The sequence below is a fragment of the Protopterus annectens genome, chromosome 3.part1 (assembly GCF_019279795.1).
Source record: "Protopterus annectens isolate FY-2018-M chromosome 3.part1, PAN1.0, whole genome shotgun sequence".
NCBI lineage: Eukaryota > Metazoa > Chordata > Ceratodontiformes > Protopteridae > Protopterus > Protopterus annectens.
In genome coordinates this window covers 1,516,933,699-1,516,950,896 of record NC_056732.1, presented here as the reverse complement: position 1 = coordinate 1,516,950,896, position 17,198 = coordinate 1,516,933,699, and the positions used below count along the sequence as shown (strand labels likewise).

The 17,198-nt window shown below is 41.0% G+C and overlaps 1 protein-coding gene across 2 annotated transcripts in view; it reads right to left on the bottom strand.

Annotated features, from left to right (window-relative positions):
- Positions 1–17,198, bottom strand: part of AGAP3 (ArfGAP with GTPase domain, ankyrin repeat and PH domain 3) — a 2,466,462-nt gene that overhangs the window by 295,920 nt on the left and 2,153,344 nt on the right. For both annotated transcript variants that reach the window (XM_044067593.1, XM_044067592.1), the window contains exon 14: positions 517–671. In XM_044067593.1, coding sequence (XP_043923528.1) covers positions 517–671 — 155 coding nt within the window. The remainder of the gene's footprint in view (positions 1–516; positions 672–17,198) is intronic.

Sequence of the window (17,198 nt, the reverse complement as noted above, 5' to 3'; positions counted from 1 at the left end):
ATGAAGAACACAAGTTACAAGACCTGAGCAGCTGAAATATAACAGAATAATTCTGGGGGTGTGAAGCTACTGAAATGGAATTAAAAGGAATTATAAACAAGAAGAAAATAATGTTACACTAAACCAAAAGAGAACAGAAAGTCAAATATGTGTGCCAAGAACTCAGAATGAAAAGAAACCACACAGGGAAGGTGCTGTCACCAGGAACTGTACACAGCAAGCTTTGTTAATTACTGTTTCTTTACTAATAAAATATTTCAGCTTGCTGTGTGCAATTCCTGGGGACAACTTCTTCTCAGTGTTGTCGCTTTTGGTTCTCATTAAACCAAAGCACATAAAAGCATCTGTACTCCATGATGAAAGGGCATTGCTGGTGAGTTCTACATGATTACTTCACCATCAAATGGATAAACATATAAACAAGCTCTGTAAGGGGAGTCACTGGTGACAGAAAATAGCAGTCACTGTGAACATGACATAGACTGAACATTTAGCTTCAAGTTCAACATCATGTACCTTGTTTTTACTGCTTTCACACGACTGTAGGCTAGCAAAAATTTGGCTTTCAATGGCTTGGACCCATAATTCCCTCTCTTCATAGGTTGATGCTTCAAAGTGCCACATCTGTCCTGTTAACGACACAATGATGAACTCAAACGATTCCTCATGCTCTGAAACAGTGAGATCAAGACACCAATTTAAAATGTCTTACATGAGTAAATATTTAAATGACAAGGACTATCATGCAAATTTGCAGAATGGTATCTAAAATGTAGGCAATTACATGCAAAGAATACAATGCTTTATAAGGCAACAGTGGACCATATTTAAAAATAACTACATATACATGTTCAGCGTGACTAAATATAATGCTCAGAACTAAAATAAATGTTTTTTTACCAGTACCACTGACAAGCCTTGTGTTCAAAACAGACTTAGAATTTATGAAGATCAAAAGAAAAGAACCACACGTACGGTACCACTGTACCCTGCCTACATAAGAAGGAATAGGAACTCTGGGAATCATGCTGATTGACATCTACTACAGCCAATGCCGACAGACTGAAAAAGCAAAACTGCCAAAACAAATATGGCAATTTGTTTTCCAGGGGGCAAGTTCCCCTGCAGCCCCCAATCTTATGTAAACTTACTCCAAGTTTGCATAGCATCGGAGAAAAGAGCAAAATCTACTGTCAGTGAAAGATGTCTTGTTAGGTTTTTATTCGATCTGTCAGTGTTAGGGTTTTGTATAACAGTTAAGGTGTTTACCCCCACAGACACAAAGTACAGGGATTGATTCTCACCTCTGAATGGGAAATTGGCTAGGCTTAAAATGACCCACAAGGGCAGTTATCTAGTATTTACCTCTGAACTTCACATTCTAAAAAATGTCAGTTAACCTACACATTACTAGAACTCAGTATTTGTGCATTATCAAAACACGAAGTAAGTTGCAGTACACCACAAAGTTCTTGCAAGTCTCTTGGATCACCATACATACCATCGGCAAAATGACTTGGTCTTGCAATATCAATGACAAAGGCATGAAAGACAATTAAAGTTGTGTGAGGTTATAAGGGAAGGACTGACTGTCCCAAGGTGTTAGTAAAAGGGGACATACTGGTGTAATTAAACTGCTAGTGTCACTCTATATTAAAGGCTAAAGCAGAAAAATGCAGCCTTCTTAGTAAGCAAGACAGATGGCAACCAAGTCACTGTTGTCAAGAAATACCAGCACCAGGTCTGATATGCAGTGCTACACAACTTTACCTTAAAGGCAGAGAAAAGCTCATTTTTCATATGGCAAATCCCCTCCAGAGTGCTAGAAAAGGGTACTTTGCGCAAGGGAGTTAAAAGTTCAAGTTTCATACAGAAGAATGTCAGGATCTGGCTGCCCTCATTATGTGAAGAGATAAATGGATTAATCTTACTTGGTCGTGTTCTCTTTGCTCAGGCTGAACTCTGTGCACGTCTAAATTAATAATTTTCAATAATGGACAGTGTAATTCTTGCAGTATGTAAAAACTAATGTTGTAGTTGACATTTCTTCAATGGCCAAAGGACTTTTCCAAAGCTCAAATTCTTCCCTTCACTCCCATAGTGCACTATGCATTCTTTTCAGAATGACTTTGCCCAACAGTTTAAAGATATCTGCTAACTACATCAAACTCCTGGCATACTGCATAAAAGCCGCAGGTACACTCGACTAGGTCCATGCAAAGGGGTACAATCATCAACAACAGGAGGACAGTGGCAGTGTTTGTTGAAGTGGACAAACATGGATTACGATAATTTAATGCCATGGTAAGCACGCAATTTTTTGTATCTTTCATGATCCAGTACACCTGCCTCAAACAACAGGACACAGCCACCAGCTAAATATCTTGGGTGGAATCATGACAGAGTATTTCCTATGATGATAGTAGCTCTGTAGGAAAATATGGACTCTGAAATTACACCTAGCTTAAAATGCCTTCTAAAGTGTGTAGTGTATCTCATGTTGTCCACAGAAGAAGTACTGAGAAGGTTAGTGAAGTAGGCATGGGTCTCACAGAATAAGCCCTTGGGGGTTTATATCAGTTCGGCGCAATGCAATTGCAGCGAACACCAGGTCGTCGACCCTCATTCAGTGAGAATCGTTCAGAAATTCACTGAATTTACATAGGGTAAGTAAATACTTGCCCTACAGCACACCTATACCCTTTTCTCCACTGTAGTACAATCTCTGAGTTGGTATGTATAGTTGGGGGGGGTGGAGGGCAAAGCCCCCCACCTGGGTGGACTCAGTTTGCGTAGCTGTCTGTCCGTTGTGCTGTAGGGCAAGAATTTACTTGCCCTCAGTAAATTTAGTGAATTGCTGAAACGATTTTCACTGAATGAGGGTCAAAGATCTAGTGTTCACTGCAATTGCATTGTGGCGAACTAATATAGACCCACCGTTGGTTTACCTGTCAGAGTTTTATTGCAAGAGACATAACAAAGGTATGCAATCGTGTTACCATCTGGACAAAGTGACCTTACATGTCTTCTGGCACCTGCTTGAAGTAAATGAAAGAGAGAGGCAGAGAAATAAGCTGATTAACTTATCTATAATCTTTAGTTCAGCATATGAAGAAACTGCCTGTGAACATCTAGGCAATTCAGTTTGTATTCTCTCATTAAAAAATCAGGAAAAAGTGTGGGAGATTAGACTGGTTGGGGTTACTTTTAGTACAAAGGTCAGATTAGTTCTCAGTTAAAGATCTGTAATACTGGTATCTGGACAGTAGCCTCCATATTAAGTACTAGACTGCATTACTGTTACAAATAATTTAAAAAGACAAGTATATACTATCTAAAAAAGGAATTTTGAAATAATTGCCGCAGCAGAACTTTATTTCTAACTCATTTATAGCAACAGAGTGAAACCACTGTCCACTCACCACCACCACAAGAACTATCAGTGAGATTTTGTCTCAATGTGTGTCACATCATCATCTGTCTTTCCTGTAAAAAGTAACAGCTTTACACTTTTGCTTCAGTTACAGAAACATTTCTCATATGACACTGTAGTGCACTCTCATCTCTGCTATGAGATAAGTTAGTGTCATGATATCATTCACTTGGAGAATACCTTAAGCACCGCACTGAAAGGCACAAAGTGAAGAGATAAATTATGATAAAGTGCACTCCATGCCAGACCTACTGAGTTCTCATAGAAGTGGTGCTTGTTAGGAGGTTTCAGCCAGTGCTACATGAAAAATACTTGTGGACAAAGTTCCTAAATGAGAAATACTTCCTAAGTATTAGTCGTGTCATTTATAAAGACAATATGTCCTAATTTAGCAATTATCCACAACTGGATGTGGCAATACAGGATCTACCCAAAGCTGGATTCGTTTGATCACGAGGGTGAAGCATCTGATTAAAGTAACCCAACAATGGGTAAAACTTGTATTACCCACACACAGGAGTGGATGCCTGCTATAATACAATAACATTATTTAAATACAAAAATCTTAACTTTTCTATTGTATAAATAAACTTTGGCGCTCTTCCATTGGTTTCTGGAAATCTGGGCATGTATGTGCTGTACCATACATGCCCTTAGGTCTACAAACAGCTGCACAGCACATTACTGTTTCGACCATTTTTTTTGGTAAGTATTTAGGAGTCTACATGGGCATGTTCATGGTCATGGTCTGTGTAGCATAGATCTCACATGTTAAAAATGTTTGCACACATGTCCAGATGTTTGCCTCATATTGTTGGTCTATTCTTCCTAAAAGAAATGCTTTTCTAGTAAGTCACTGAGGATGAAGTCAATAAATAATGAGAGGCAACTTGGAACAGATGCTTTGGAAACTGAGCCTAGAGGTTTTTGGTTTTGTTTTTTAATGACTTTGTATTATTCTGCTCCAAGCAGAAATGTATTGGCGTGAGACTTTTTAAACAGTTAAAATTGTACACTTAGCAGTGTGCTGAATGTCGTTTAACTTTATTTCTTTTGGGACATGCTCATTTTACAATGAGAATGATCATCAATCAGATTGCATGTTTTTGAATATTAAATTAGTTGTGGGGAGAAATGGCTGGAGTCATTATGGAGAGTTTTTCAATATTACCCCAATTCACTTTAAAATTTATTACTGGAAGACATTTTGTATCTACATGTATTTTCTGAACAACAAAGTATGAAAGTTGTGTGGTATCATTTGGTGACAGTTAATGCTTGGTGATTTACCACAAAATCAAGTTTTACAAGAGACAGAGGAAAAATATAAGGAAAATAGTGACGTTCTATAAAATTCAAACAGGGTACATCGCCAGAAGTACAACCAGTCTGGCCATGTACAACAGTTTAGCGGCCAGATTTGTTTCTATTTGGATATGTTCAATTTACTACTGGCAAGCTGATTGGGTGTCCAATCAGAGTGCATGTTTTTGAAAATGTATGACCATTTATTGTATAATGTGCATTTTCTGAGGGGTAAGAGATTTGTAAATATAGTACATGATGTTATTTAGTCACTGCAGTCTTTGGTGCCTTGTCACAAAAGTACACTTTATTATGAAACAGAGCAAAATTCTGTAGCAAAGTTTGACAAGTATACTCAGTACTCATGCCAAATATCTTAACTGAAGTCAAAGATTGAAATACCAGACTCGGTATGGAAAACCTTTGCATTTTTCTTTGGCAAGGAAAAAGGGCTCTTACAGCCCACATGCATATGATTTTCAGTGGCATTTTAATGCGACAGTAATGGGAATAACTGAATTACTCAGTAATGAGCTAATAACTAATCCACTTCAACTTTAAAGCCATCATTTCCTGTTATTTCTAATAAGGTTCAGCAGCTTGTTTGTGTCTGAGCCAAGGCAATCATGGATGAAAGAGTCTGACGTTTGACACTGACTATGTTATTACTCTAACAGGGCACAAACTAATCCTCATGCTTTTCTCAGCTAGCTTCTGTGAGAAGTGTGCAGCGGCAATGCAGCAGAGTCAAAAAATCCTTTATTACTCAAGTTAAGTAGTTAGTGTAGCAAATTACTTAAATAAGCATGGCCTGAAAGTAATGAATTAGCAAACCTTCATGTCTGCGCACACGCTTCATCTCATAGCAAAATGATTTGTAATTACCTAATTAGGGTTATGCAAATAACATCCTCATCTGCATAATGTACAGTTCCAGCAATGACTTCGTAAGCCAATTGTTTCCTTTGGCAGGAGATTGTTAAAAGGCCTAGGTGTACAACATGCCAAGTTTTAAATCAGACCAGATCGTAAGTATGGGTCAGCTATTTACCCTCACCCCCCCAAAAGAAAAAAATATCTAAAATGTAGAAGTTAGCAAAGAAGATCACACTGTCTCTCTATGCACATTTAATTCTGATGCTGTGCAGCTTTACATGAGGATGCAAGCCTATATGACACATTAATCACATTTTTGTATCACTGTAGAATAAGTAACAGAATACTGATTAGCATGATAAACTGCTGCTGTTCTAAACTGCGGAAATCTAGAAACCCTGAAGGAAGACAGAAATCTGGCATTCCTCATAACAGAAGCAGACAGGGAGGAGAGATGAGATAAAACGGCATTCATATATAAATGGTACATGCATTATTTATAGTAATATACAGCAAGATAGACACAATACACACACTTGAACATGAAATAATGCACGTGAGCAACAGAGACAAATGCAAACGCACATGCACAGAATATGTTTTCTAATAATTGCCAAAACACTCTCACAGAATGTGTTTTCTAATAATTGCCAAGACACTCTCAATCAGGAAAAGTATATAATTATTCAAGAAGGATAAGAAATTACAGAACTCTAAAGAAAAAATAGAGAAAAAAGAGATAGAGAAATATGCACACCACAAAGGTCAAGATACAACAGAAAGACAAATCTATTAAACAAAACAGTAATAGCTTACAGATATATATTACAAAGCAGGAAAAGAAAGGTTAGACTAAGTTAAAGAATAACGATGTGGATAAAGCAGAGAGAGTAACAATAAAAGGGCCACTAAAGAAGCCAGTTTGCTGCCTTTCCGGCAATCCAAGTTTGCACAGCATCCCAGGTATGAGACAGCTGGCAAGGATTAAAAAAAGAGCAAGAAGCTGATGGCTCACCATATTTCCTGAAGAAAGAAGACTATGAGAAAGCCATGCACAGTCCGACAGGCATCCCCAAGTGTCAGCATTCTGACAGACACCTCAACAACGTGAAGCACTTCTGGGGTACAAGCAAGTGGAAAAACCTGCCCGGAAATACTTCTGATATGCTACTTGTTCCTGTAAAGAGGGACGCGGAAAGTGGGTAGGTAATTCAAAAATGATAACTGACTGCTAGAGTTGAGGTGGGGTGCTGTGGTCAAGAACATTTGGAGCGATAGGATACTATTACTGGAATCTGAACTAGAATTCTTTCCCTGCTACTTGTGCCACTAGAGGAACTCTGAATGGTGACTAAATGTTTTCACAAATTATATATACATGTGTGTGTCTGCATGTGTGCTCACACAGACACACACACACATTGCTGAGTAAGATGAATGCAGTATCTGGCAACAAATCAGTTATTCAGATGTCTATAAAGCTCCCTACTTTGGTGATGCAACTGCAATACCATTTGGAAAACAGACAGAGAGAGAGAGAGATGCACCACACTGTTCCAAAGAAATTCAAACTTGCCACCATCAGCACAATGGTCATGACAGGAAAAAAATGCAAGCTTTTCTAAAAAAATAAATAAATAAACAAAGAAACAAATAAATAAATCAAAGTTATGTGAAGTCCTGTAAAAGAAACAGAAACTTAGTATAATTATTGCAACATAATCAAAAATTAAAAGATTTGAACACCAGCAAAATATGCACCCAGTTGGCATGTGTGTGAACAGTAAACCACATCTGCATGTACTTCCCAGTTACAGACACTAACAGCAGGGCTACATCTGACACCTTCCAGACGGATATGTAGTGGAAGGCAATGCTGCCATACATGAAGCTTACTTAAAAGAAACAAAAACTGTTTTTAAATTAACCTTTGTGTGGTAAGAAAAATCACTGCTAATCAGTGGGTATTGCTGAGATTAAGCCACAGATAATGTCATTTAACCTGGCAGATCTAGGCACATATTACCCAGCTATACCCAGCCACATAAACAGGTAGGTTCTGAATAGGCAATTAGTACCATTTCATTCACAAAACTAATCATCTATCACAAACACTGCTGTTAACAGAGCAAACAAGGTGTTAAGGTGGGACCTACAATAACATTACACAGAATAAAAATAATATAAGGAAGTTAAAATGTCTTCTGTCTCACATGCACAAACAAATCAGAAATTTCAGTGATGAGTATAGCTTTTATAGCAATAATTTCTTGAACAAGACTTTAAAATCTAGCACTAAAATCATCCTTTGCATCCTTGGAATCCGCAATTTCTGGTGGATTATTAAATCTTAACATCTCAGGACACAGGAAGGCCTTTGCTATAACTAAATTAATTAAACTAAAAATTAAGTATAACTAAACCAAATGCAGAGTCTCAATCTATGGTCGGCATTCCATAGCCTTACACCGACTTTTCCTCACTTCTCCAATCCTTTACCACCACCACTAGTGACTGTTTAGGCTTTCACATCTTTATCGCACACACTTCCACTAAGTTTTTCTTTCCCTATTGTTCTTCTTTAACCACTTCACCCACATCTCGGACTATCCCCTCTCTAAGATACTCCAACTAGATCAAGTATACTAGATATACTAACTGACAGCTCATATATAGTGTGTTATGATCTGCTAAAAAATTGTTGTATGATATCTACAAATGTTTGTTTTTTTTTCTTTGTTCAGTAAGTGTCTTTACTATTAATCTGATGTTGTATTCATTGTAACTTTTTCCTGGAGCTTTTCTCCATGGGCCTCTGCTGAAAATGGGTCCATACCCAGTCGGACTTTCCCAGTAAACAAATGTCAAATAAAAAGAGTAGGCAGAACAAAAACATGGAACACTAAAGCAATAATCCAGGTTTGGTGATGAGTTATGTTATGACTTGTTCATGGTTAGCATGCCCTGGGTATAAGGATGATGCTCAGAATTCAGTTTGCAAGCTAACCATGAGTAAATCCTAATATAACTCATATCCAAGCATGAATAAGTGTTACTACAGAGTACCAGTATTTTATAATGCTGTAAAATGTAATACCCAAGCATGAATAAGTGTTACTATAGACTATCAGTATTTTATAATGCTGCAAAATGTCATACCCAAGCATGAATAACTGTTACTACAGAATACCCGCATTTTATAATGCTGCAAAATGTCATACCCAAGCATGAATAAGTGTTACTACAGAATACTGGCATTTTATAATGCTGCAAAATGTCATACCCAAACATGAACAGGTGTTACTACACAGTACCAGTATTTTATAACTCTGCAAAATGTACACTAAGATTAGGGGAGATCATGAGTACGCTCTAGGAAGAGTTAGCCACCCAGCGGTGTAAAACTGGTTCTAGATGATTGTCAATGTTGAAGTGACACCCCAATCCCATGTCTAAAAATGGTGAAAAAGGGGTTATGGATGGATGGATACATGAACTCTAAAATGACAGCGGGAGTTCAAGATGAGGTCAAGTGAAAAGAAGGTCATACAAGGACAGAAACAGCTTGGTCCAGGGATACTACTATATAAAGCATTATGATACTGAGAAAAGTTGTCGCTGTAAAATTCTGATTTATGTCTGGAAACAGAGGGATTCAATAAAAAAATAACCAAGAGACTGTACATGTTGAGTTCACATTTATTCAGAACTGTTGATACAAACGTCTTCAAACACCAGCTGTTATTTGACTTCAAAAGTAGTTCATCACTCTAGGAATGGAATACTCAACTACGGTTTACTGACGTATATAAGAACAATTGGCATTACCAGAAAGCTGTGCCATTCAAAATCTTAGCAAAGTCATACTGCACAATATTTATAAGGAGATAAAAAGAAGTTTACTTCCCAGTTGCAGACACTAATAGCCAGGCCACACATGATAACTTGCAGAAAAATAAATTTTCAGGAACTGAGATGTTTTTTTTTTTTTTACCTAAAGCTGTAGTCCTTTTTGGATCTTCTGAATGAGCACCTCATACTGAAACTTTGAAAAACATACAAGGTGTACTGGTGAGGTCTCTGTGATCCTTCAATCTGCTACAAAATGATTACAGCTCCTTGGCTGCAGGAATGTAATTCAGGGAGGGGATCAGCAGCCATTTGCTAGTATATGAGTGCTACATCTTGCCCTTTCCTTTTGAAATATGTTAAAAGCTATGTTTCTCCAAATTTTACAATGGTCCCATTTAGGGCGGCCACGGTGGTGCAGCAGTTAGCGTTGTCACCTCACAGCAAGAAGTTCTGCAGTTCAATCCTTGGCTGGGGTACCTTCTGTGCAGAGTCTGCATGTTCTCCCTGAGGGTGCCCTGGTTTCTTCCCACATCTCAAAAACACACTGTAGGTGGCTTGGACATTCTAGATTGGCCCTAGGCATGAGTGCGTGCATGTGTGTGCCTTCCATGGAAGGTTGGGTGCCGGGCTGGCATCTCGACACCGTAAAACTCTACTGCCAATCATGAGCAGACAGGTGATCCGCTGTGGTGACCCCTAACTGGGAAAAATCCGAAAGAAGAATTTAAAATGATCCCATCTGAATTTTATGAAATCTCTGTACAAATGTATATGCAGATGGCCTTATGCTGGCAGTAATAGGTACAGTCTTAGGCCACTGGCGTAAACAAAGTGCATCAAAAATGTCCACTGCAAACATTAAAGGCAGCAGACACACCAATCTCAGAAAAACAGTCCTATTTATTATATTAAAGAACTTAAAGAAAAATGCAGGTTCCTCTTAAACAAAAGTTGTAGTGCTAACAACACATTCGTAGCCAGTACCTTTGAAATACCGCTGGGTTACTGTGACTCTCAGTAGATCTCTCTCGCTCTCTCAGCAGTTCAGAACTCTTTTAACAGGAACAAATCCTGGATTCCTCATGGCATCTTCTTCCACTTCCTAATGGCACATACGACCTAAGTGACCTCCCCACCCTGTCAGTGAAGCATCTACTTTCAGAATCTGTAGTGAATTGGGAATGTCCATTAAATGGTCAAGGTGGATTGGCCATCACTGCAGGGCCACAAAACAATGGCCCGACACTAGAACATTATCAATGAGCATGCTACGACAATGCAGTCACTGACAATCTGTTGCAACACTTGCATCAGGCATGGAAACAGCACCATTAATGGTGTGGCGGTACTGAATCCAGCAGAAGCAGATTAATCCAGCTCTGCATCCTCTGTTAGGCCTCAACCAGTCTTCCAAAACACAGACTTCTCCCAGCCTTTTTAAGAGAAGGAATGACTAACAATGACAAATCCAAACTCGATGCCTACAAAGGCTATCCTCTCCGCAGCAGTCAGGGATGAATTCTTACACTTTAGGGAAAGCCCTAGGGATATTACCAGGGGAAATCTTGGAAGGAGCCATTAAGACAGAATGCATCGGGCAGCATACTAAAGATATCCTTTAGTAAAATGGTCAATATTTTGAAGACGGCTTTAAGTGCCAAAGAAAACCCAAACAGTAACATTTTGTAATCAAAGTAATGCTTTCACAGAGTAAAATGAAGGAATCGTGTGTGTGTGTGTGTGTGTGTGTGTGTGTGTGTGTGTGTGTGTGTGTGTGTGTGTGTCAAGTCTAACACCACCATATGGCAGTATAATTATCTGAAAGTAAACAAACTGCATCTGCAGGATGAAGTTGTTAAGATTAGTAATGGGCAGAAAGAGGGAAAAATGTAAATAAACTCCTCAGTTCTGATGTAAAAGGGGGATCAACTTCTACAGCCACTTGCAGCAGCAGAGTCTATAATTGTCCTAAGTACACTGGTCTGCTAAAATGGACTGATCATTTGAACAGTCCCAGACTACAATCATGACTGAGGCACAACCAACGGGGTTATAGGTTCATAGGTTGGTACTAGGCTATCGGCCCTAGGACCTGTACAAGCCTAGCCATAACAATTCCCCGGCTATTTCTTCCCACAGTATTTACTTCCCTGGACCCTTGTCTAGCAGGGTGACTGACGTGATCCACGGGGTGAATTTCCTACCTCCCATCCAATCATCAAGGTTCCTTTTGAAGAGGGCCAAAGAGGCACTCTGCTTGACATGTATGGGCATTCTATTCCAGAGTCTGGGGAGTCTTTAGGTCAGGAACCTAGCATGTTTTATTTATTGTGATGACAAGGTTTAGATCGCTGGAGTGTGTGTCTCAGAGGGATTGGGATTTCTTTAAGTGTAGCATGTCCAACAGCTCTGGGTTTGACATGGCCTTGTATGTTAAACAGAGATCGCCTCTGAGTAGACGATATTAGACGGTCAGCATAGTGCATCTACTTTAGGCCTGTGATTCTTTTAGTGAGGTATTTCTGCGGCCTTTCCAGTTGTTGCAGATGTCTTGAGAGGTACATACCAAATGGGGCATTGTATTCTATAATGGGTCTAATGAGGGATGAGTACAGTGGGACAATGACCTCCTTTTTTTTTTGGATGAAAAGCCTAGTGATGAGGTGTGCCACAGAAGGATTTCCTGACTGTTGTGGCGATGTGGTTATCAAAGGTGAGACCACTGTTCATCTGAGTCCCTAAGTCTCTTATCACACTTTCGGTGTGTAGTGTACTGCCACCTATGTGGTAATTCACGGGTACATGTTTTTTCCCAAAGGGGATAATTATACATTTCTTGGCATTGAGCTTTAGCCCATGGCTCTGGCACCAAGCATCTGTTTCTGTAAGGCCCTTTTGTAGAATATCCACAGCATTTGGGGATTCAATAATGGCTCCCAGTTTGCAGTAATCTGCAAACTTTGTTAGCCAGAGTCCCTTAGTGTTGGCCTGTACTTCAGAGAAGTAGATGCCAAACAATAGTGGACCCAGGACTGAACCCTGAGGTACTCCACGTGTTACTTGTCTGGAGCTGGATTTGGAGTCAGCTACTTTTACAGTGTGGGTTCTGCCAGTAAGCTAGTTGGCAACTCATCGAGTGACGCAGGGATTAATGCCCAGCTTAGTAAGTTTATCTATGATTGCAGAGTGGGGGATGATGTTGAAGGCCCTGGCGAGGACCAGATAGGCTGTGTGTACCACCTTACCCTTGTCCATGTCTCTGGAGACTGATTTGAAGAAGTCAATCAGGTTCAGGAGACAAGATCGGCCCTTCACGAACCCAAACTGCGTGGGGTCCAGTGTTTGAAGATTGCCAATGTCTTTTTTTATAAGTTCCAGGATAATATGTCCCATGGCCTTGCAGATCAGGCTTGTCAGACTGATGGGGCGGTAGTTCCCAGGATCCAAGGTGGATCCTCCCTTGTGGAGTGGGATAACTGTAGCTGTGTGCCACTCAGTGGGCATGAAGCCAGCAATGAGGCTATGATCAAACATGACACTTAGGTGAGGTGCCAGTTCATTTTGTAGTTCATGTAGTACACAGCCTGGGATGTCGTCTGATCCCATGGATGTTGTATTCTTAGCTTTGGAGAGTGCGTTTTTTACTTGTGTGGCCGTTATTACCAGAATTTATCAATCTTTCGGTATTGAGATGGGCCCTTTAGGGGGTGAGAGGGGGGTGAAGTTTGCACTGAATCGATCTGCCAGGATTATTGGCAATATCCTTGGGATCAGTATATTTAATGCCATGCTGTTGTAGCTCAGAGCAGATCTGAGCATTGCCATTTAGATTCTTGAAATAGCTACAGAATGCCTTGTGGTTGTCTTTGGAATCTTTGGCAATTTTATTTTCGTAACTAGCTTTGGAGGATTTTATGAGGGATCTCAGCTTCTTAGTGAGGCTGGTAAGGGAGTTTTTTGCATCCTGGGATTTTCCTCTTTTCTGCAACAGTTTCTTCCTTTTGTTGTAAAGTTTGTTTATGGCAGGGGACCACCAGATTGGCTTCCTTTTTTTGGAGGATAGCATCTTGGTTGTATTTGGGATGGCATGATTCATGCACGAGTGGATGTGCTTGTACAGTGCCTTTGTGTAGGATTCAGCAGTTGAACTTTCAGTTCTCATCTGCATGGGTGTCATGAAGTTTGTCACTTCTGACTTGAGTAGCATGAAGTTGGCTTTGGAGAAATTTTTTTACGGAGGTTTCCTTACTGGGCGGTGGGGGTGGCATGTGGATGTCAAGGGTGATTAGTTTATGGTCAGACCTGACCAACGAGATGGGTGACCATAGGTGTGGAGTATCGATTTCCCATGTTGGTAATGACCAGGTCTAGGATATTGGAGCATCCAGGGCGTTAGAATTTATGAATTCCAAGAACCGTTGGGCAATGGTGTTGGTAGGTTCATAGGCTGGTACTAGGCTATTGGCCCTAGAGCCTATACAAGCCTAGCCATAACAATTCCTTGGCTATTTCTTCCCACACTATTTACTTAAATGAGTAGTTTTCCCAGTTAATGGCAGGCAGTTGAAATCACCCAGTATTAGGGTGTTTGGTTGTATCTTAATATTTTCCAGTATGTTTAGAAAGGTGTAGTGAGAAGCTTGGGGCATGGTGGGGGAATCTGTAGCAAGCTACAATTTGAATTGCAGTCTTACCTAGTGTTAGTTGCACCTGGAGAATTTCAGACGCATTGTGCTGGGCAGCTAGCCTGGTGTTATGGACACTCCTCCACCTTTAGTATTTCTGTCCTGGTTTGGTGGCCAAAAAGTGTGGTATGAGTTGTAGCCTGGTATTGCAGGGGTGCTCTCTGAAGCCTTGAACCAGGTCTCAGTTACTGCACAGATATTGATGTTCTCCATTTTTAGGAGTGCCTCGAAAGAGTGCATTTTGAGGTTTAGACTTCTAGCACTGAGTAGCATTACCTTCAGATTTTGCATGCTTGTACCTGTTACGGTGGTGGTTTTGTCCTTTGAACTTTGCCTAAAAAAGGCACTATAGGGGTGGCAAGAGCCTTAGCCATTAACCTGAATCCCAGGGGTGACAGGTGCAGACCATCTCTGGCAAAGCATCATGGTCTGTTGATCATGTCGTCCCAGGCAGACAGATACTGGATCCCCTTTGAATGACACCAGAAGATTAGACAATTGTTGAAGTCAATTATTTTGTCCTTATACTGTGGCATCATTCTGGACAAAGGCAGGATGCTACTGAGGGTTAGGGTCATACCTGCCTGGGCCACATGATCCGAGAGCTCTTCCATGTCTCTTTTCATGTAGTCCAGGGAGGTACATCTCAAGTCATTCACTCCAACATGGACAATGGCAGAGTCATATTTGTACTTGTTGTGGAGTGACTTGAGTGCATGCATTATGTGGCGGATCCTGGCACCAGACAGGCAGCTGACTGTAATTTTCTCCTTGTTCATCTTGGTGAGTGGGACATTAGTGCATCTGACTATAAAGTCACCTGTTGTTGGGTGGCACACTGGGTGTTCTGAGCTATGTGACACTTTGGTTGTGATTGGTGTTTGTTTGCATTTCAGTTTTGCAGGTCCTTGTTGCTTGGGCAGGTTACTGTTAAGGGCCTCCACATATGTGGGTTTAGTGCTGCTATGTCTGGGTGTTGGTGGTGTGGGTTTAGAAGAGCTATATATTGCTTGAGGTGTAGTGCAGATGTTAACCTTCTCCTCTAGACTGTCTAGCACAAACTTGGGTGGAGACAGCTTTGCTTCCAGTTTGGCTATGTAAGTGCATCTCTCGCAGGTTGTAGTGTTGGGTGGTAGGAGGAGAGGGTTGTCTGTGTACATGAGGCAATTGCTGCATTGCTCCAGTATACCCACCAGATTCACCAGGTGGACAGGAGAAATCACCGGAAGCTGACCCTTGGACATGCCTGGTTTGGTGCTTTTTTTTTTTTTGTAAAGTACAAGAGCTGTTTTTCTTTACCTTAGCAAGGTACTTGCAATTATAGGCTGTTTAGTGCCTATGATTAATTTCTCCTTATTAACAAGGAGTTGAGTGCTTGTATCAGTTTAAGACTCCCTAGTGCTTTCCAGCAGGTTTTAAAGCAAGTGCTAGTCACACGGATGCTTAACGGTAAGATGAAAAAAATGGTTTATCCTAAACACTGCAGTGTGCACTAGAGGAGTTAGATGTTTTTCAAGACTGCTGTAGCAAATCCTGCCCTGGATTTGGAAAAGACAGGCAGGTGTTAATGCTTGGTGAAGGTGTGTAGAGAACTCCAGGTAGCAGTCTCCAGGTTGTCCCTGGTAGGGACTCCACTGAGAAATGCTATAGAGGTAGATGCTGCCCTAGTGGAATGTGTTATGACCCATGAGGGGTTGGTTTCCCATGGTGCTTGTAGCAGAAACGGATGCAGTGTGCTATCCATTTGGAAACAGTTTGTTTTGAAATGGCCTTGCTCTCTGCCCCTGTTGCAAAGCTGACTAGTAGCTGGTCAGATTTTCTGAAGGGCATAGTCCTATCAAGGTAGAATCTGAGCTGTCTGTATACATCCAAGGAATGCAGGATCATTTCCCCTTTTATTTTGAGGATTAGGGAAGAAGGTTGGCAAATGGATGGATTGATTGAGTGCCACACTGAACACCACTTTAGGCATAAAGGAAGGGTTAGTCCTGAGGGAAACCCTGTCAGCATGGAAAATAATGAAGGGTTCCACAGCCATCAGTGCTTGTAGCTCAGACACTCTTCTAGCTGAAGTGATGGCTAGAAGCAAGGCTGTTTTCCAACGGAGGAATTTTAACTTTGCTGATGCAGCAGGTTCAAAGGGGGGGGGGGGCGTGAGCTTTTCCAGTACAATGTTAAAGTCACAAGCAGGGGTGGGTGCTCTCTTTGGTGGCCTTAAGTTGTTTGCCCTCTCAGGAACTGTTTGATAAGAGGGTGCGAGAAGAGAGGTGGCTCAGTGTTGTAATGAGCAGAAATGGTTGAGGCATGTATCTTAACGAAGGAGAAGGACAGGCCTTTGTGGAGTAGATCTGCTAAGTAATCCAGGATAAGAGACAAAGTGTGCAGTGTTGTGTCCTCTCCTTTAGATTGAATCCATGAGCAGAACCTTTTCCACTTATCAGCATAGGATTTTCTTGTACTGGGTCTTCTGGCTTCAAGTATGACATCCAGCACCTGTTTGCTTAAGGTCGCTGGGGGAGAATTCAAGGAATAAGCCAGGCTGCAAGATTTGCAGTTGTGGATGTAGAATCTGTCCCTCCTGCTGAGAGAGGAGGGTTGGATTCTGGTGTAGGTGCCATGGTGGCACCGATGTCAGGCTATGCAGGAGTCGGTACCAGTGCTGGCATGGCCAGTCCGGGGCAATCAGAATTGTCCTCGGTCTGTCCTGTTTTATCATGAGTAATACTCTTGAAAGGAGGGGCAGAGGGGGAAAGGCATATATTGATAGATTTACCCACTGAAAAGATAGGGCATCCACTTTCCAGGCCCTGCTGTGAGGATTCCTGGTGCAGAATTTGCTGAGCTGGTGGTTGTAGGGGGTGGCAAAGAGATCCACCTCTGGGGTCCCCCATTTCTGGATCAGAAGGTTGAAGGTGCTGTGCTCCAATTGCCACTCATGTGGGTCTAGGAGATTTCTGCTTAAGTCGTCTGCCAGTAAATTTTGTTTGCCTGGCAGGAATTGAGCTTGCAGATGGACTTGAATGTCCAAGGCCGTGTTCCACAGGGCC